This window comes from Aulonocara sp. 'chitande type north' Nkhata Bay, linkage group LG9 (assembly GCF_057382095.1).
Source record: "Aulonocara sp. 'chitande type north' Nkhata Bay isolate Kocher_YH1m ecotype deep benthic linkage group LG9, A_spYH_male_GT1.1, whole genome shotgun sequence".
Lineage (NCBI taxonomy): Eukaryota > Metazoa > Chordata > Actinopteri > Cichliformes > Cichlidae > Aulonocara > Aulonocara sp. 'chitande type north' Nkhata Bay.
In genome coordinates this window covers 5439351-5460438 of record NC_141352.1, presented here as the reverse complement: position 1 = coordinate 5460438, position 21088 = coordinate 5439351, and the positions used below count along the sequence as shown (strand labels likewise).

The 21088-nt window shown below is 41.6% G+C and overlaps 1 protein-coding gene across 1 annotated transcript; it reads right to left on the bottom strand.

Annotated features, from left to right (window-relative positions):
• Positions 1-1155: 1155 nt before the first annotated feature.
• On the bottom strand, positions 1156-20075 carry vopp1b (VOPP1 WW domain binding protein b). Its single transcript, XM_086305399.1, has 5 exons — positions 19806-20075; positions 13210-13268; positions 10789-10866; positions 8478-8611; positions 1156-5316 (listed from the first exon to the last, which is right to left on the bottom strand). The coding sequence occupies exons 1-5, from the start codon at positions 19854-19856 to the stop codon at positions 5111-5113; spliced, it is 528 nt and encodes a 175-aa protein (XP_086161525.1). The 5' UTR covers positions 19857-20075; the 3' UTR covers positions 1156-5110.
• Between the last annotated feature and the right edge of the window lie 1013 nt (positions 20076-21088).

Below are 21088 nucleotides of genomic sequence, written 5' to 3'. Positions count from 1 at the left end.
TGATTTTGGCAGAAATGATGAAACAACATGGGAACAAATTCATGACTAGGTGTAGCAGAGTAATAGCCAACCAACAGACTTAACGCACATGGCATGCATGCTGCTAATTGGGGATGTATTCAAATTAATAGCAGTGTGGAGCTAAGTTAGGGAGGTCATTCAATCTGTGAAGAAATGGGTGTCAGTTATGGCCCTTATTTAAGAAAGGAAGGCAGCAGATGCTGTACCTGCTGGTTTTAGCCCTTTGCTCAGTGAGTAAAATGGGTCGTTCCAGTTGCACTGAGGGAAGAAGAACTTTGATCAAAAGGTTGATTGGAAACAGCAAAGTGCCTCATTTCATTTTCAGTTTATACTGTAAATGTTCCAGAAAGGAAAAACAGTTCATGTTTACATTTGGGATTGAATGTGCACAGCTCCCAGTGCCTTTGTACTGTGAGATTATTATATTATCTTATGCCACGTTATACCCCTAATTAAAGATTGTGAAATTATTATGTAGTTTTAGTTCGCATTATTTTACTGAAGAGGTGATAACTATTAGATTTATTAGACTGATTTGTATTATATTAGACTGCTGGTTTATGGTGAATGAATGATATTGTTTTATGATGCATGATACTGCTGAGTTATAAGAAATACTGTTTTCAGAGAATCATGGCCTTATTTTTCTGATTACAAAGAGAACAGAACATACCGTAGAGGTTTTCTGCCCCATCTCATCAGGAGAAGGCCGTCACTTAGGCGCCATAATAGAGAAAGCATGTGGATGCTTAGTTTGGAGGGGGGCTGAAGCTATAAGAATGTGAGAAACGGTCAGACACGTTGAGATCAGGCGGACACCGTGCTCATTTCCCCTCCAGATGGTTAATGCTCAAAAGTGTTTGTATGGAATAATAAGAATTGTATGAATGAAAGTAATTGTTGATTGAGCATTTATACACCGAGTGTTGCTCATCCTTTAGCCCAAAGATCAAAGAATTGGATTATTTAACAGTATATATGGAAATAGGTGCTATTAGTAACATCTGTTGCTTTAACACACTGCTATTATTTTGCACATAACTGTATATATTCTGTTATTGGAGTCATCACCTTCAGCGATGTCACTGTGGTATATAACAAGAAAGATTCAAAGAAACAGGTCAGTATACCATCTCATTAGAAGTGACCTTTATTTACATATTTCACAATGTACAATGTACGTCTGAAAGCAGATGAAAAAGAGGTAAATGTGGGAGGAGAAAAGCAGGATCAAAATGCTTCACCTATTTCAGTATCTATTGCATAGTTTGAGATGATTGAACTGAATACCTTTCTAATATTGTGCTCCCTATTCCCAGCCCAACTGCTTGACACCAGAAACAACCCAGAGTCAATCTAAAACCTGCTCCTGGTTACCTGTGGGAGCCCAACACTCCCAGAATCACACATGGTTTCTAATTTCGCACAAACATACAATGCTTTATTCAAGTGATGAGTTGCTGGTTAACCATGTTTAAAAATGTCTTTATGTGCAGATTTTTGACCAATTTCATAAACAGCAAGGACTGGTAACGCCTGTCTAGGGATCAAACCTTGCTACCTTATGCTGGTATGATTATCTAGGAGGGGGACAAAATATCAGCAGCTACGAGTACTTACTGTACTGCAGTAATTTTGTTCTCAGACCTGCCCCCCTTCAGAAGCTAAAGAAAGATCCCACACTACAATTTTTATCAGTCATCACAAATAACAAAGGATCCACATTGTAAAAGTGAGAGTGTAGCATGACAATAAACACAGTAAAATCACAGTGATTCACTTTAGTTTCATGTCATATTTTTCACCTGGTGGGCCACACATCACTTATCGTCATCGATTGATATTTATTATATCTTTAAGGACAATTTTACATTAAAGCAAGCAAGTCCTGTGGATCTGTGCCTCTCCTCGCTTTATTTGTAATTCCACATGCATGAACTTTCAGATTTTGTAGCAACTATCATAATTTTGAGAAGCTGAATCGCTTAAACACTAGATTCAGTACCTGGTCCAAAATAGGCCACACCTGTTAACGTTTGAATTCAGGTGAAAGAACAGGTTGATCTAAAGAGCTCCCGAATTCAAGCATTGTACTGCAATGGGATGCCAGCGCAACAAGTCAGTTTGTGAAATGTCTTCCCTCTTAAAAATTCCACGAACAACTCTAACTCGTAGAATTCTGACTTTTTGAGTTTAAACTCAGAATTTCGAGTTTGAGGACAGAATTCTGACTTTTTTCAGAATTCTAGTTCCACTATAACCAGTTACAGTGGCTCCATGTCAAAGTGGTTTACGCATCTGTCTGTCAAGCAAAAGTTTGATCCTGGGAGAAAATACACAAAACTGTTTGGGGCCCACCAAATCAAATGTGTGTCGCTACCTGAAACAACCTAAAGTAGATTACTGCAGTTTTTGCTGTGCTTGTGGGTTTCCTGCTTCTTCAGCAGTGAATGAGCTACAGCCTCAGTACATACTCTGCTGAGAGTACCTACAATACCAAAAAGGGGGGGGAAAAAAATCACCTTTTCCAAATTTTCGTTATATTCAGCCATAATTACTCAGAGTATGTGTCAGAATATGTATACAGTGAGTCTGGAATATCATTAGCATACCGAACAGTGAATGGTTTGACAAAAGGCAATAAGGAAAGGTTCTTATCCTTGTAAATGTACAATATGTCTTTGATGTCATCACAAATCATGAATTAGTGCTGTGACACTGTGTGTTACACTGAACATGACTTTGGACAGATAATATTGTAGATCAAATCGTGGTGCCCTGCTCAGTGCTGACACTGATGGGCAAACCATATTATGCTCACAGACAGGTTCATGTGAACTAATGAGCATGTCCCAGTGTTCAAAACACTACTTAGAGCATCACTTGTTTTATGTTCTTTGTGTGCAGATTGTGCTGCTGCTGGCTCTGAGGTTTACTGACCATCGTGGTTTTAGCTCGATGCATTCTACAGCATATAATGTTGCATGGTTCCTGTACACTGTGCCCCAATACTGCTAACGTCCCATTTTAGCGTGCACTTACTGTCACATACAACCTTTAAAGGAACATCACTCAGTGTGAAATAACCAGATGAAACACAGTGTCCAGATCCCCTGCCTGATTAAAAAAATATAACACTAGCAGGGCATGCATGCTTCAACATGTAGGACTGATGGACATTCAGCAGCATTTAACTATTTAACACTCAGAGACAGCCTGAGATCTGCCCGCCACTCTCATGCAAACACACTGAGCCAGTAAATAAATTAAAACCACAGCATCAATAATACATAATTCCATTTATCTTCATCATCAGGTACCAGAGGTTGTGCAAGAATAAATCATTTGAACAAGCATCAAATCAAATTTTACTGCGCATAAATAATCAAGAATTGCTAAATAATAATTTAGGTCCATGTATTTTATAAATCTGCAGCTCTAATTTTAGGGGTTTTAATAAAAATGTGCAAACTAAGGATTGATGCATGTTGCAGCAATGTTATGGAAAAATGAGCATCGTAGCAAAAAGCTTGTTAAATAGAGGAAGGTCACATTTGCAGAGTATATGGACCATTAACATCCTCAAATAAGATGAATGCAAGTGATGGTTTCCTAGATGTGCCTGTGCTCTGCACACACAGTGACTCAGCAGGTCTGACAGAGGATAGAAGAGCATCGCTGCTGCATCTCCGACGCTGCACCATCCGTCACACAGCCATGGAAAATGCTACCATCCACATCCTGCATTCAGCAGTTCTGAACTGGCATATGTTGTTGCAGTGGTTATGTTAGTGTTCTGGTGTGCTGCTGTGTCTTCTGAATAAGTTTTTCTGCTTTCACTGATACACTGTTAAATCTGCCTTTGTGTTGTCTGACAACCTGACAGTCTGTAAGAAATCAGGCTAGACTGAATTTTACGAGGATGGAAAAGACATATCACTGCTGTCCCACAGACACACACAGTACTTTTACTTTAAACTGGGATGTAACTGTTTTAATTACCTGACAAAGAAAGGCCAATAAATGTAGTCAAAACAACAGAACCCAGAATGATGTAAAACTGAACGCATACTGACCCCAACCAAGCTTGACTTTTGACTTCGACAAAAGCACAGACGAGCAGTCAGACACAACAAAAAAACACCTTGTGTGTTCTTGTGTCAGTGGGACTGCGGGCTAAGGTATATATATAGGTATAAAGGTATATATGTTAACTTAATGGTGTACTACAGGCCATGTTGGTGAGTAATGCAAAATTAATGTAGCGAGTAGCATGACAAATGATGTGATGCATGACTTTTTTGAATGAGTACACAAACACTGCTCCCAAAACAACAGTAGGTGTTCCTGTTCTTACACATGTGCTGCCTCTCAGGCACACACATGTACCCAAAGAGCTCATCTCAGTAAAACTCAGAGAAGTGACACGCCCTCTCGTTTGTCCTCGCACTAAGAATCAAAATCTGACGCTGATGAAAAGAGTGACAATATAAATTGTGTTGAGGCGAAACGGTCACTGCTTTCAGGAAAATGAGCCACTGCCTGCTCGTTATGTCTTTACATGACTGGGAAAAACATCTGTAACATAAAATGGATCGTGATCTCATCGTTATGTAAAGAGCTGTTGCACTACAATGCTGGCTACAGAAGGCATTTTCTAACTGACCTTTTTATAATTATGGAGCTCGCTGTCAGTATTTTCAGTTTTCCTAATAGAAGAAGAACCTTTAAAAATCACATGGCAGTTTCTTTTTCTGAGCGAGATACTGAATGAAACCTCCGACTTACTCCGTCCATCCTCACTTATCGTCAGTTCAGAAAGCTGGTACATACATGTGGATTCAGAAAAAGGAGGCCTCAGATGAATGTGTTTGTGTGTAGTGTGAGCTAGAAAGGAAATGGTGAATGAGTGACTGGTTACTGTGCTTTTTCAGTCTTTTCCACATGGGAGGAGAGTGTGTGTCTTCCAGTTTTTACATCAAAAAACCGCTGTCCACTGGCACGTGTCCCTGTGTGTCTAAACATCCTGATGATTCAGCCTCAGTGCCACATTCCCTTATTTCGTTTCATCCTCGAGTCCTTGCAGACATCACTTCTTGTCGCTGTTTTTAAATATTTGTTCGTAGGATGGTGGAGGATGGTTGCAGTACGACGGAGGTGGCGGATAGGAACCCATCATCATGTGGGTGGAGCCAGGCTGTGGCGGGTACGGCGGGTGTGTCATGGTAACCCCTGGGTCACCTCCTGCCAATCCATTCACCCCGAAGCCCTGCATGCTCCCTGGCTGCTGGGAAACTGCAGGAAAAGAGAAAAGAAATGATTCAAATGCTTTTCCTTTAAAATCTCAAGTTTAAAAATAGGCTGTTACGACGGCATTCGATTTCATTCTGGTATTCATATGTTAAATATTCAAAACCTTTTTCACATTTACTATAAACAGTAGAGCTCAGCCATCAAAGAACACAGTGCATCTATCCATGCCCCATAATCATGGTAAGAAAGTGACTTTTTTTTTTTTTGAAATTCTTGAAAATTTGTTAAAAATCAAAACTAAAATATAACAGGTACAAGTACATAAACTGGTCTCATGTTTATAGTAAAAATCTTCAGTGTTATTGTTATTCCTAAAACTCTCTGATAATCAGTAAGGATAGACTGCCAGTACCTCTGAATACCACTTTATTACTCACTGAGCAGAAATCCTCTCCATCGATCGTTTTTCACTACCACAGTTACATCACTGATTCCTTATTTATCTTTCTGCCTTCAACCCAAAGCCTTAAACAAACAGGGTGTCAGAGAAGATTAGAACAAGCAGGCTGAGATGCTGACTTTACTTTGGAGTTCATCAGAGAGAAAAACGAGTAAAAACGTCCTCCTCCGGGTCACCTTTTCAGAGAGTTTGACGCTGTGCTATTATTGGAATGTTCCACTTAAGTTTCTGCTTGGTTGACTCACACAAAGTAAATTTCCATCCATCCATCCATCCATCTTCATCCGCTTTGTCCGGGGCCGGGTCGCGGGGGCAGCAGCCTAAGCAAAGAGGCCCAGACCTCCCTCTCCCCAGCCACCTCCTCCAGCTTATCCGGGGGAATACCAAGGCGTTCCCAGGCCAGCCGAGAGATATAATCTCTCCAGCGTGTCCTGGGTCTGCCCCGGGGCCTCCTCCCGGTGGGACATGCCTGGAACACCTCACCCAGGAGGCGCCCAGGGGGCATCCTTGTCAGATGCCCGAACCACCTCAGCTGGCTCCTTTCGATGTGGAGCAGCAGCTGCTCTACTCTGAGCCCCTCCTGGATGGCCGAACTTCTCACCCTATCTCTAAGGGAGAGGCCAGCCACCCTTCGGAGGAAGCTCATTTCTGCCGCTTGTATCCGCGATCTCGTTCTTTCGGTCACTACCCACAGCTCGTGGCCATAGGTGAGGGTAGGGACGTAGATCGACCGGTAAATTGAGAGCTTCGCTTTTACACTCAGCTCCCTCTTCACCACGACGGACCGGTGCAGCGTCCGCATCACTGCAGCTGCAGCCCCAATCCGTCTGTCGATCTCCGGCTCCCTTCTCCCATCACTCGCGAACAAGACCCCGAGATACTTGAACTCCTCCACTTGGGGCAGGAACTCATCCCCGACCCGGAGTGGGCACTCAACCCTTTTCCGGCTGAGAACCATGGCCTCAGATTTGGAGGTGCTGATCCTCATTCCCGCTGCTTCACACTCGGCTGCGAACCGTTCCAGTGCGAGCTGGAGGCCCTCACCCGATGAAGCCTAGAAATCCTGTCCATAAGGGACATGGATCCATACATGGATGGAAAGTAAATTTCCATCCATGTAAAATTATGACAAGAGTTTTAACAGCTGCTCTGCTCTCAACCAAAGTCTCATGTCTGAACTACATAATGGACATAATGTTGAGCATAATGAACAGACTTAGAAAAGTTTAGGGGACATAAATGGGACACGCCAGGGTTTGTTTCTGCAGTGGTTGGATTTGATGGACCAAAGTGATTTCATGAAGTGTTCCAGGAGAAATCTCCTTTCGATCACAGCATGATCTCTTAGAGATAGGGTGAGGAGTTCGGCCATCCAGGAGGGCTCAGAGTAAAGCCGCTGCACCTCCACATCAAAAGGAGCCAGTTAAGGTGATTTGGGCATCTGACAAGGATGCCTCCAGGGCGCCTCCTGGGTGAGGTGTTCTGGGCATGTGCCACCGGGAGGAGGCCCCGGAGCAGATCCAGGACACGCTGGAGAGATTATATCTCTCAGCTGGCCTGGGAATGCCTTGGTATTCCCCCGGACAAGCTGGAGAAGGTGGCTGGGGAGAGGGAGGTCTGGGCTTCTCTGCTTAGGCTGTTGCCCCCTCGACCTGGTCCCGGATTGATCTTCTTTCGATGTAAAGGAGACCAAAAAGATGCTTCAAAGAGATGCGTAAGAGGCCAGCTAGCATGCATCCTTGAACACCATGCCGATGTGGTGAAGGAGTGAGTACAAGTACCTGGACGCTCACTGGAAGACCAGCGCAGACTGCATACAAGAAGGAGATCAGCAGACTCTCTTTGCTAAGGAAGCTGAGGTACTTCAACATGTGCAGTAAAAATGTTGGAGATTTTCTATCAGTCTGTTGTGTCTAGCATCACAGCTGGCAGCACCCAGAGACTGAATGAACTAATCAGGAAGGATGATTCGCTGTAAACGGTGGTGAGGAGGGCAAAACTGTTAGCTTGGACAAGCTTGACCACCCACGGCACGTTTTCTAACAGAGTGATTCTGGACAAGATAAGGACAGATATCAGAAACGTTCCTCCACTGTGCAGCACATCAGTGTTAACATTTTATTTCTACTTTACTTTGTTGATTTTTAAAATATTCCACATACAAATGAATTTCTCTATATCTTGTTATTATTATTTTATTAATAATGACAATAATAATAATAACATACTGTGTGATGTCTGCCTGAATAGCTTTTAAAAAGGAAACCATGTTTGTGCCTGTTTGTCTCTTATGCAAACATTCAGTTCTTAGGGTGCCTGTCATATCCACTTCCCTCATATCGGACTATAAAGCATACTTCGGCAGTCCAGATGGCTTTTATCTACGATGGCCTTTAGAGCTCATAGAGTAATACAGTTACATGTTAGCATAAGTACATGTTAGTCACACCACCGCGTTCATAAACAGAGCCACACGGCTGCCAAACTTTAATAAAAGAAACATATGCAGAATGTTTGAGTTAAGTGTGCTGGTCCTCAAAACGTGGGCCTTGTACTTTGGAGTACGTTTGATGCAACCATGTCTTCTTCTTCTGACTTCACTTTCTTACACTGTTCAACTCAACGGTTTTCCATGGTAAACACAAATCTCACACTGTTTTAATTTTTCTTTTTATTTAATATGAAGTTTTACTGCATCTTAGTTTGTCACTCTTGTCTGTGCACCTGTCACAGCCTACTGTACCTGGTGTGGTAACAGGGTGCCTAGTGAAGGAGACATTGAAGGCTGGCTCGTCTCTCAAAGGAGACGGGTACATCCTTCTGCGAATGAAGAAGCCTGCACCACAGCAGAACAACACTCCCATCATCAGCAGCACCCTGAGAAGAAAACAAAACATATCACTGTAACTACAGGAGTTCCGGCTAAAATCAGAATGATGACGTTATGTGGCAAACTATCCAGCTAGCATGTCAACACTGACATGACTTTGCTACCAAAAAATGTTATTAAGCATGAAAGCTACATTTGCTGTTTCTAAAAGACATCTCTGATGTTATGAATATGTTGTCGGTCATCATTCCATTTATTCACTTTCTGCTGATTCGGGTTGGAGGCTGGAGTCTGAGTAGACAAACCCAGACTCCCTTCACCCCACCCACCTCTTGCAGCTCATCCGGGGGGGACATCGAGTTGTTTACTGTCGTGATTTAGCTGATGGTGGCGATTAGGACCCACGAGCAGACTCACAGACTCCCACAGGCAGACAAGATTAAACAGGAGACAAATAAAGGCTGATGCAAGGATACAAAATAACTCCAAAATACAAAGGAAACAATAACTTCACTAACAGAAATCTATAATGAAAAAAAAAACAATAGAGACACTAGCAAATAGATATTCGGAGGCTAGGAGACAGAATATTTAAATAACCACTAAAGGTCCAAAATCATAGAGGCACTAGGAACACAAAACACAGGCAGACTGGTTAGGAAAACACCCTCAAATATCCTTGAGCTGGTCCAGTCCTCCTGACTCCTACGTTCAATTAACTCATGGACTCTCCTCTCCTGTATCCTGGCACAGACCAGAGAGGCTGAGAAGTGCGACTCCCCCTATAGATAGAGCACACCTTCCATCCCCCCTTCTAATAAGGGGGGGCACCACCTCAGTCTGCCAAACCAGAGGTGCTGAGACTTGTCAGCCAAAATAAAGCCACAACACCCAAAGCCTCAAGGGACTAAGGGAGAACCACCTCCCCCACCCCGGGGTGTCTGCCACCAAGCAGTTTTTAACTACATTAGTGACCTCACCCCCAGTGACAGGCAAGTCATCCCCCTCATCCCCAGTCTCTGCTTCCATTACAGAAGGTATGGAAGTGGGATTAAGGAGATCCTCAAAGTGGACTCTCCACACCCGACAGAGTAATACGGAAAGTGCGGCTGGTCCTTTTTCTGTTTGCTTTGTTGTTGCTGGGCCTCCCAACTCTGTTACTTATGTTCGTTCTTTATAAGTAATCACACTTTCATGAATAAAAGTTTGTTGAACCAGAACAGCATTTTGGCATCTTGTGTGTTAGGTCCTTTCGAGCCATGAATTTAGGAACTGTAACTATTATCACTGTGGACATTAAGGGGGTCATAATGTAAACAATTATCATGTTGTATTTAATAAGAAAACACCATAAATTTGTCAGTAAAACTGAGGAAACTGATCCTATGAACTAAGAGCTGTTTTATAATAGCCAGATTTTTTTAGCCACTGGAAAAACATCTAGTTAAGTCTCTTAGCATCCACCAATCACTTAGGGATAGAGTTAATAGATGGAAGTCTAAACAGCTCGCCAGCAATCAGGCGGATGTTAAGAAGTCAAATTTCAGAATGGGAAGCTATTTTTAACTTTTATTTAAAAAATGATTTCTTTCTCCTAAAAAGTTTGTAGCGAGACCTTTGATCTTTTCTCATTTTCAAAAACCTTGGAGCTAAACACATCTTTGCAAAGCAGTTGCTGCAACATTATGCTAACAGAATAGCCACTGAAATGGTTGCTGAATGAGACCAGCATGCAGTATATTTGTACACATAAGTGGTGTTTATATGTGCAAAAGTTAAAAACAGACTTTTTTTTTACCAGTGTAGAAGAAATTACTCTAACAGTGATGAGTACCTGCTGAATTTTGCTTGATAATTAAATAACTACACAGTCTACTGTAGTCTGTAAATGACACAAACCCAGTGTGAAGTTCTACCCACTGTGCTCAATAAAAGCAGAGGACACAAAATGATGCTAAAAACAAATTACAGCCTCTTGTTTTGCCTGTAATTCAGTCAGCCCTATGTCGAATGTGTGCGCCAGAAGTCACCACTGAAAGAAAGCTCAGTCCACATATGCTGCACATTCAGTGTAACCACAGGGTAAAGCTCTTTAATGTAGCTACACCTGCAAAACAAAATGGTAAAAATGTGCACAAGTTTATGATTGTGTTATTTGTTTGTTTGGTCTTTGCTCGTTTTCACAGCTGTGCACACATAGTAAACCCAACACACAGTAACTCACCAGAAGTACCATAGTCTTTGGATGGACAGGGCTCTCACACAGCAGCGAGTCCCACAGCAGTCCTCGTAGGAACGGCATCTGCAGCAAGTCACACGGCAATGAGTCAGCAACAGCATGGAGCAGTTAGCCTCTGTTATTGTTTTACTGTTTAGCTACTTGGGAGTGGTGAATTATTGTTAACGTTTTAAGAACATTATCCTATTCCTTCTTTTCTGCACCTGCGAGCTGCTTTGCAACCCACCTCTTTCTTTCTTGCTGTATCTGACCTCAGATATATATCTGCTGTCATCTGTTCCAGGATTTTACTGCAGCTCTCCCAGACTCTGGCTTTCCATGGAAGGGTGAGAAGAAGAACTCTACATTTCATTTATGGCCTCGGTAGAGTGTAGAACCATGCCACCAAATATAAATTACTACAGATGGAAATATCATTCTTAACTTATTATTAACTTCCAGTCAATTTTTTTTATATAGCAACAGATTACAACAACAGTTGCCTCAACCGTTAGGTAAAGACCTTACAATAATACAGAGAATGCCCCAACAATCCAAGGACCTCCTATGAGCAAGAACTTGGTGACAGTGGGAAGGAAAATCTTCCTTTTAACAGGAAGAAGAGATCGCTCCGATACATATTTTGGCGTCATGAACAACAACTCGAGTTATAAGATAAATACGATTTAGCCAGCTCACATTCTTTCTTCTCAACAGGTGAGTGAGTCCATAGTTTTCAGTCTGACACTGGTGGAGCCCATCAGCAAAAAAGAAAAGTCTCCTCTTACAGACAGATTTCACCTCTTTGAAATCAATTATTTATTCAGACTTAGAAGCCAAGCAGTTGCTTTCAAGGGTAAAAGCTCTGCAAGTACAGAAGGAAGTTGATGATGGATGGAATGTCTTCCTTTTTATTGTAATGGTTTTGTGTTGAACTTGTGTGTTTTTGAGCTTATTGTCTCCAGTAATTAGGACATCAGAGAAACTCCATATAACTCCAGAGAAAAAACATCTGTGCCAGATATTTTAGTTGTTCAACTGCAAGACAGTTAAACACTGTTTTTACCTCAGTGTACTACAGAGCTGAGGAAAAACTGTCCTGCCACACACAGTAAATTACATTAGTCTGTATGTACAGTAACATACTTTTTTTATTGCAGTACAGAGAGTCTCGCTACAGTTCCCTGACATTTCCACCATAATTTGCAATACACACAGGTGTATTTTTGCATTAATCACACTTTCTGCTTGGTAAACAAAATTTAAAGAAGTTTCCCTTTAACTGACAACCCAGCAGCCTGGGAACAGTCAGGACAGAGGCCAACTGTGGTTGACCAGTCTGAGAAGTGCAGCAGGAAACTGGAATTAATGCAGCTGGAAAAAAAAAAGTTGTCTGCAGTGCGTGTGTGTGCATGTGTGTGTGCGATAGATGACTATGGACAAATCAGCATGACTTCTCATGCTGGGCTCTCCCATTCCTAGCCCTTCTAGCATTTCAGCGCTAGAGCTGGGAGGCTAATCAATGTCCGCAGGTGCTGCAAAGCATGCAGCGAGCAGTGTTTGCATCACACCAGATAAAGTTGATGCCAGTTTCTGTCACACTCCTTGTGTGTAGGTAGCATAATATTTATACTCTCTATGCATTGGCACAAAACATTTTACCTAAAAAAGGGTTTTTGCATCACTACTTACAAAAATACTGATTCCATCACATCAAAATATTCTAATTATTATTATTATTGTTGACACTTCAGTTATCATTCTGTTAAGGTTTGAGGGATATTACAGTTTCCACAAAGATTTAAGAGGTGCGAACAGGAAACATAACATCAGGATCAAATCTGTAGGCCAGAGCCGGTCTGAGAGAGGCAGTTCATTTACAATTAATCCCACTGTATAGAAATTAGTGGCTGTTAAACGATGACAGTACATCATTAAACATAATAAGATAGCATTCGATGAACAGAAATTAATGGAGTGAACAGCCCAGGTAATAAATGATTGCAAAGCTGCAGCGAGGTGCTCGGGCTGCATGCACAGCCACTGCAGCCGTTACTGCTTCTCTGCTGAACAGTCAAATCGCTTGGATTTCCACAGTTTTTAGGACATCAGCAAGAACTAGTCACCACATGCCACGCCTCTGCCTCATGCTTCTCCATGCACGCCATGACTTGTGATGTAAAAGTGGAGTTTTAGTTTTGAAGTCCTAATTGTCAAATATTCTCCCAAAGTCATTTTCATTTTTTATTATATAAAAACAGTAATGCATGAGAAACTCATTTTAGGGTAACACATTTAATCTACTAACATGTTTTCATCTCATTCTTTTACAAACATCTCAGACCTACAAAACGTTTACACATGAAAAGGATGGTCAGTGACCACAGTGGACATCCAAGGGTTGAGCTCATTGGTTTAAAAACTTACATGAAGTAGATGGGGTATCCACCTTCGAAATACCAGCAGTACTTTTTCGCCTCTACACACTGTAAAAGAGAAAAAGGTGATGATTAAAAACTTGCAACTCTTTCCAACTCACAAAATGAAGCTCAGTTAGCAGCAGCAGCTCTTGCTGGGTTCTCAATTTTTCAAATGGTCTTAAACCTTTGATCGGGAGTGTATTATGTGTGGTGTCGAGCAGGGGGGTAATTAATGTTGCCTGAGCAGTACAAAGAAGTTTGTAGCTGGGACATTCCAGCCAATAGCTGACAAATGAGGGCTTAGTAACATAAAAAATCAAAAGGTAATAAAATGATTTATAATGAACTCCATTTACTGCAAAGTAAAATGGGTTCTAGTATACAGATTCACTGACTGGTGCTTTACTCGTGGAATATTCCACTCTCATGCTAGGGTAAAACTTCTTACCCCTAGAAAAGATCCAGTGTGTTCATGGACTCATTTCCTGCTCTTCCCATGAGAATAAAACCATTTTAAATTGTAGTGGAAAGAGAGAGCCTCGGAGGGTTTTAAAAATATCTTTAGCCTTTGCATATCCCGTCCAAAGAAAACCTCAAATAGAGTCCAGGAAACTGCTTCTCAAAAACAGCTTAAGAAAGTCACTCTGTGTATACACATTGTGGATGAAAGATGCAGAGACATTTTCACTGTGACTAAAAACCTGAAACACGGGCGCCAGCTTGGCTCACTGGGAGGGGCGGGTGGGAGGAAGTATGGCTGAGATCGGTCGGACCTGTTAAAAGGGATTTTTTCCTTCCCACTGTCGCCAAAATGCTTGCTCACAGGATGATTGTTGTTTTTTCTGTATTCTCTGTATCATTGTATGGTTATTACCTTACAATACAAAGTGCCTTGATGCAATTGTTGTTGTGATTTGGTGTCATATAAATAAAACTGTCTCTTATCTCACATTCATCTAGACAACATAAGCCTTTATGACTCAGTAAGCAATGTCAGTCACCTCTGGCATGAGGGATATGAGTGTGAAATAACAGAACTATTCCACTGTTATATCCTGTACAATGGAAGAAACAGGAGAAAACTACAGTACAATTTATGACATTATCAATCTGAAAGTGTATTTAAGATATTGCTGGAAAAGGAAATGCGCAATTTCACAATTTTTAACTTTGTTACCATCTATTCACTTGTATTTGGACCTAATTCTCATCCTGTCTTCAACCCTCTGCCAGCCATGAATACAATCCAGCTCTGTTCATTGTCTTTCTCTAATTAGAGCTGGTTGGAAAAGCTGACAGTGGAGAAAAGAGTCCCTCTGTGCTCCCACAGGACAAAAATGACCATTACGCAACCAGAGGATGTGTTTTCTTGCTTTAAAAGCAGCTCAGATGGCTTTTGGATTGAGGACGCCGGGAAGGATGAATAGTTCAAATGGTTGTATGCTGCACTGAAAGCTTTTAGAAGCAGCGAAAGTGTTCGGGATGATCAGGAAGGGAAGAGCTCTGCAACAGTCGGACATCCGAGAACACCACTTTGCTCCAACACAGAGCCATCAATCTCATTTGAATTTTGCTCACTCGGACTGTGTTGCAAAAATTTCCTGATTAGACATAAAGCAAGAAAAACTTTCTTCCAGTACTGATATGAAAATAGCCACAGAGAGCTTATGAATGTTGTTGCAATAGTCATACTTGTCTTCAGTTTTTCAACTATTTAATTAAATCTAATATTTTGTTCCATCTCTTCTAATCCTCTATGTCCTCGGTCATGGTCCAGACCCAGGCTTCTTTGTGGAACCAGACCTTTTACTAGGTTTTGATAAACCTAAATTTCTATATTACTCTGCACAACTTTTCCTGTATATACACAGGATACTAAGTCAAGCTTGTCAGCCATCCAAAGCATTTATTCAGAGCACATGGGAAAGCAGAAAACTCCACAAGGACACGAGATACTGAAGTCCGATGAAGTCAGGGAACCAGGAAGATTAAAGCTGAGATGGTTTCCATGTGAAATGTAGAAAAAGAACATTTCAAACTTCACCTTTTCCAGCGCCACTTCACATTGGGGTCCACATATCATTCACCGCATGACACACTTGAGGACTTTTACTGTTTTAGTCTGTACTAAGCTCTTTGCACCCATCTCCATCATATACCCAAAACTATAAGGAGCCATCATTTCTACACTCACTAACCACTTTATTAGGTACACCAGTTGAACTGTTCCCTAATCCAATGCACCCAACCAACATGAAACTCAACATGTCAACAAATTTGGAGCAACTGAGTGATACTATCATGTCATATAAAGTAAAATCTCTGAGGAATCTTTTTAAATCTATGCTATGAAGCCAATTCTAAAGACAAAAAGGGGGCTCCAACTAACTACTATTAAAGTGTGCCTAAAAGTGCCAGGTTAGCAAACCTGGGGTTGAAGTACTTATCTTTGTCAGTTTATTGTGAACAACTAGCAACAATCAGAACGCTAAGTCTAGGATCTGGTTGCAGTCCTATTACATCAATCAACAGTATTGACCCCACGGGTGTTTCCTTAACTGTGCCAGTTCAAAGTTGATATTTGCAGAACCTGGTACCACCCATTTGGTTGTTCCCAAATTCCAACAACTGCTCATACCTAACACCTGTTTAACTTCTTCTTTATGTTTATGTCAATAAAGGCCGTGAAGCCCACTCAAATCTGAACATCATACAACAATAGAGGTCACAATTAGTTTCTAAGCATTTCCTGTAGAAGAAAAGTGAAATTACCATGTGTCACACAACTGAGTGGCAGTGCCTTCATATTGTTATTATAGCCACAGATAAATCCTTTTCTGATCAACACGTGGTCTCTTTCTAAAACAAACTTGGAAATTTGCCTATTAATTGAAAAACTAGATGGTGTAGAGATGCTCCAGGATAGGCAGAGATATGGAGACACGAGCAGAATTGTCAGTTTTTTGTTAAAGACGATGCTTATGTCGCCCCACCAAATAAAACTGAGGTATGAGTAAACACATGGCCAAAGAAGTTAAGCTATGAGCCATAATGGGAATATGGAGAATTTTTGCATCCATAAACTTTTGAGTTTGGCAAGAAATTACAGTATGTTAGTTTCTACAATTATTTGTATGACTTGCAATATTGTTGATGGTTTACAAGGGCAACATGAGGAAACTTCTACGGTCCAAATACTCTACATAGACTAATATAGTCTATTTGGAGCTCGAGGTTTTCCCAGAAATCCACAAAACAAACTCAACTCAAAGCAAGAAGTTTTCAATCCGTTAGGTAATACTGAGCTTAACTACAGGAGTATGAAAAGAAAAAAAGTGATGACCAGGCTTTTGCTTACTTATTATTACCCTGCTGCTGTAGTTCTTAAAAAGCTGATAGTCTCAGGGATGTTTTTGCTGCATCGACAGATTCCAGATGTGTGAAGAAGGTGCTGTATCTAACCAGCTGTTTACCTGATGGCACCACAGTTACAGTAATAATAATTTGAAGAACTGTGGACAGATTATTCTACTGCAAGCAAATCACAGCAATATCAATCAAAGGGTGGCAGATGAACACACAGAACTTCCACGTTACACAGTCAGTAACTACCAACCTGATGAGAAAACCCAGACTCGAGACAACAAATAAAACAAATGTGTAATATTACTGGAAACCCATAATATATTAATTTTAATAGAGAAAACAACATTCAAAGTGAGCTTTCAGATTTAAGAATATGCCCCCAAACCCCACCCTGTTAGCATTTAAGGAGACAACAGCACTTATCAATTAACCTCAAAGACAAACTGTAGCTTCTATTTTATTGCTCTATTGCCTCTGAGTATCATGCCAAACATTTTAAACCAGATGAACCATACAAAATACCAACCTCTTTATATTTACCCTGAGGCCACTATCAAATTGTCTGTCATGCATAGTACTGCATGTGATATTATTGAAAACCTCAGTCATAGGACTTTGAGAAGCTCTGTGTTTTTAATTAATTAACTCAGCGTTTGGTTTGCTGCCGTTTTAATGCCAACTTAACATTTGTGCTACACTGACACCACGGTGTAGAGGCTGGAACACTCACTTCAGAGGGTTCTCGGGCTGGATCACTTGGTTAGCTGAGGCCTGCCTGTGTGTACACTGAGGCTTCTCTTCCTGTCTTGGTTTCTAAACTAAATTCATTAGTGATTCTAAACTGCCAATTAGTGTAATTCATTTACATAGAAAGAGCTTACTGTAAAGTCAGAAATTTGAGCTTTGCCAGACTTCAAGTACTTCCATGAAAGGGCATGCACTGAAATAATGAATCTTTCTCCACAAATATGCAAACCAGAAGATGGAGCATGTTTAGGAAGAATGGGGTCTCTGCCCATGATGGAGTCAGCTCAGAGATGGAGGAAATGTCACATAGCCCATTGTGTTGTTGGATGGTGTCCTCACGTTTGGTGTCAAGAATACAACAGGTCCAGTTCCCACAAAGTGTTTTAGAGTACTATGCAATGCCTCTCTAGAAATTTTAAGTGTAGCCATGATTTGACGATTGCTTCAATCACATTTCTGAAGACATGTTTTCCATTGTCAGTAAGTAATGTCCTCTTGGAAACTTAAGGCAATATATGACAACTAGACAGGAAAACTGAGCAGTTAATTTGCTTGAACAAGCCTCTGATGGGTCCACTAATCAGCTTTAATCTGACTATTTGTTAATCTTGATATAGTCAGTAAAAGGCACATTAAAATCAGTTTGGTACTTGCACTGCTATAATTCACTTCACTGGGTTTGAGTCTGCCCTGGAACATATTCTGTACATCGTACCCTTCACTCTGGCCTTTCTATTAAAGTAAAAAAAATTAAAATGTCATAATAAAGAACCAGTTAGAACTGGTTTGACTGCCAAAGCACCACTATAATGTCCCTGATAATGGTAAATATAATTTATTGCAGGCTTCATAGCTCATACAGAAAGTTTAAACCCCCTACAAGCACTGATCATGCAAAAAAGAGAAAAAAGCCCTGAAGCAGAGCCTTGTTTAACTGTTGTCATCTGGTGTGCATATATCAGGAGCTACCATCCAACAGAGAGCACATGAGTGAGGCCCCACAGGCCACGATGAGAGAATGAATTCGTTTCCGCTTTAAGGACATTTTAATATCTCTTCAGGTGAATTTACACAGTGTCAAAGTGTGAGTCTCACACTGTGTGAGTCTGTGTTTTACTAGTGTTTTCAGGCCCAGCAAACAGTGAAACGGTGACTCCTCCTAATCTGCTTTCATCTAACAGAAAGCCGATAAGATAACAGGATTCATTAGTTGCTGCTTCTGTTGCAAAACAGTGCTTCAAACCCACTAAACAGTACTTAATATAGCTTACTGCTGCCTAATATTTATTTTATAAATGTTTCCCAATGCTGCCATTTCCGGTTCCCAATGTCAATCAAACACTGGCATCACTGGGAGCTAAAAACAGCCCAATTTCTTCTTCTTAATGATGCGTGCATCCATGAAAAAGACGTTTTATTGAATTAGAAATCAGCAGGAAGTTAGCTTGCTTGTTTCCATTTTCAGGGATTTCGTAAAAACCAAAATGTTACAGCTCTGCTATCACTTTGTACATAAGTGAAGAAAACTAAACAGCACCACTGTTTGTAGGATTATTATTCCCCCCTGAGGAAGCATGTCCCAGGGTCTAAAGCGTGCTTTCTGTGAGTCAACACTGTTATAAGTGACACTAAATATCTAAGCTGTCAGGACCCGTCCTCAAAGCGGACACTGCAGGAGCAGCACAAGGTCTGAGGGCTTGACTCCTTCTAGGCAGCCTGCTTGAATTCAAAATGAATGTGTGCTCACTACATCTGCTGAATGAAATAAAATAGTAATGATGAGGGTTAATATTACATGAATAGACAGGAGTGTCAGCAGTGCACGGCTGATAGAAAGAGTGAGCTACATTTAGAGGCTGTAAAATTAAACTGGAGCTCGTTTTCACCTCTTTTTAAATGATTATATCCCCAACAAGTGCAGAAGGGTACATCAGAGGAAAAGACCAACACCACAAAAAAGAAATGTGACTGCGTGCACACTGATTCAGACTGCTGCCGTGTGTCCTACAGGCCCAGTAACCTACTGAGGAGTTATGGGGTCTGAGCACAAAGACAAAGGATGGCAGAATCACAGGTAGCTCACCCACTCAAACTGCACATGTGGGGGTAAAAGCCATATTACTGTTCCACACTCTTTTATTCTGCACGAACACAATCCCACCAGCTTCGCATTTCTCCACATTTCTGATTTTGTTGCCATATCCCAGCTTAACGTTGAGCTTTTACAGATATTCGAGCGTCTCTCGCTGTGACGTTCATGAAGTTGACAAAGAGTGCCGCACGTACAGCGGAGGTCCTTTCTCACTGAGCCGGGCATGCCGGGTTCTGTTAGGTCTGGTCTGTCTGTATCGGAACTACATCACAGTCAGCCCCGGCACAACAAGGCACGAGCGAAAGCCTTATAAAGGTACAGCCAGCGGCGTCACCCAGAACCCGCGCCTGTCCGTCACAGCTCTATTAATACCACAGTAACACCGGAGGACACCTCACCTCTACAAATAGCCACAATGTCAGGGCTGCATCGAGCAGTGGATGTCTCATATCTCCGTCGGTAGGAGAGTGGGAGCAAAGCTCCGCTCGTGGACAGGAGGACGCGGGGGGGATGCTCCGTTATCACTATGTCGGTTTCATCCCGCTGGCGGACACAGACAGCAGATCCAGTCGGTTTGACAGGACGGATGAAGGCAAACCGGGCGACGGTCAAACAGACCAAAAAGGGAGATTAAATGGCATGATGGGAAGCTGCATTAGCCTGTGATGTTGGTTTATTCCACGCCCCTTTCCCAGCCCCCCACCCCCTACTCTGCCTTACAAACACACACACAAACACACACGCACACACACACACAGTTTCCTCATTTCATAGGACATTACACTTCCCCGGAGAATATTAGAACAATGGCTATGACTTCATATCCAACACATGTACAGTACAGTGCAAAAGCTTCGAGTCACCTTCATACTTTACTAGAGAAATAGATGCAGTACTCTAAAACATCTGCAAATATACATCAAAAGCCGGAACTGTCTTGAGCAAGCTTTCTGGTGATTTCTTTAAGCAGGAACAGTTCTCCAGGCTTCTTGAAGAACAGTTCTTTGGAGCTGTCTTGTTTTCTGTTCTCTGTCGAGATGATCCCACACTTACACAATGATTAGGGCAGTGCATGAGTGATGGTGTTCAGTTGTGTGTCTTTCACTCCACCGGCAGTGTGTTTAGGATCACCGTCATGATGAAAAACAAAGTCTGTCTTCCAGAAGTGATTACATGGAGGATCGACATCTTCTCCTGAGCTAACTAAAGGCGTCTCACAGGGTTCTATTCTGGGACCTATTTGATTTTCAGAAAAGGGTGGGTGCGACTCCGGATTAGGGATGTTACTGCCCCAGGTGGAGAAGTTCAAGTGGCGTTTATTAGTATGGCTTGAATGGAACATGAGATTGACAGCTGGACTGGGATGGTGTCCACAGTCATGTAAATACTGTACTGATCTGTTGTAGTGAGGAGAAAGCTGAGCATAAAAGCAAAGCTGTAAAGTTACTGGTCACACTTGCACAGTGGGACAGGGTTAAAAAGACTCAGATCAGATCAGGTCCAGGTCCTATTCAGTTCATTTCCATCAGGATCTGATTTTGGATCCATTCACAGTGGCTTTTTTTGTCCCCGACAATCTGCATCTGTATTCAAAATAGCTAATTTTTTCAAAATTATACTGAAATACCTCACTAATAGTTGACCAACATATAGATTGCTTATTTCTTATTACATGTTTCCC

What these genes read in the sequence shown, in the direction of transcription:
- vopp1b (XM_086305399.1), bottom strand. Translation starts at nt 19,856, where the DNA reads ATGAGACATCCACTGCTCGATGCAGCCCTGACATTGTGGCTATTTGTA. An exon ending in GGATACCCCATCTACTTCAT is followed by an intron (nt 10,867 to 13,209) that starts GTAAGTTTTTAA and finishes GACTTGCTGCAG; the next exon opens with ATGCCGTTCCTACGAGGACT. An exon ending in CAAAGACTATGGTACTTCTG is followed by an intron (nt 8,612 to 10,788) that starts GTGAGTTACTGT and finishes TTTTCTTCTCAG; the next exon opens with GGTGCTGCTGATGATGGGAG.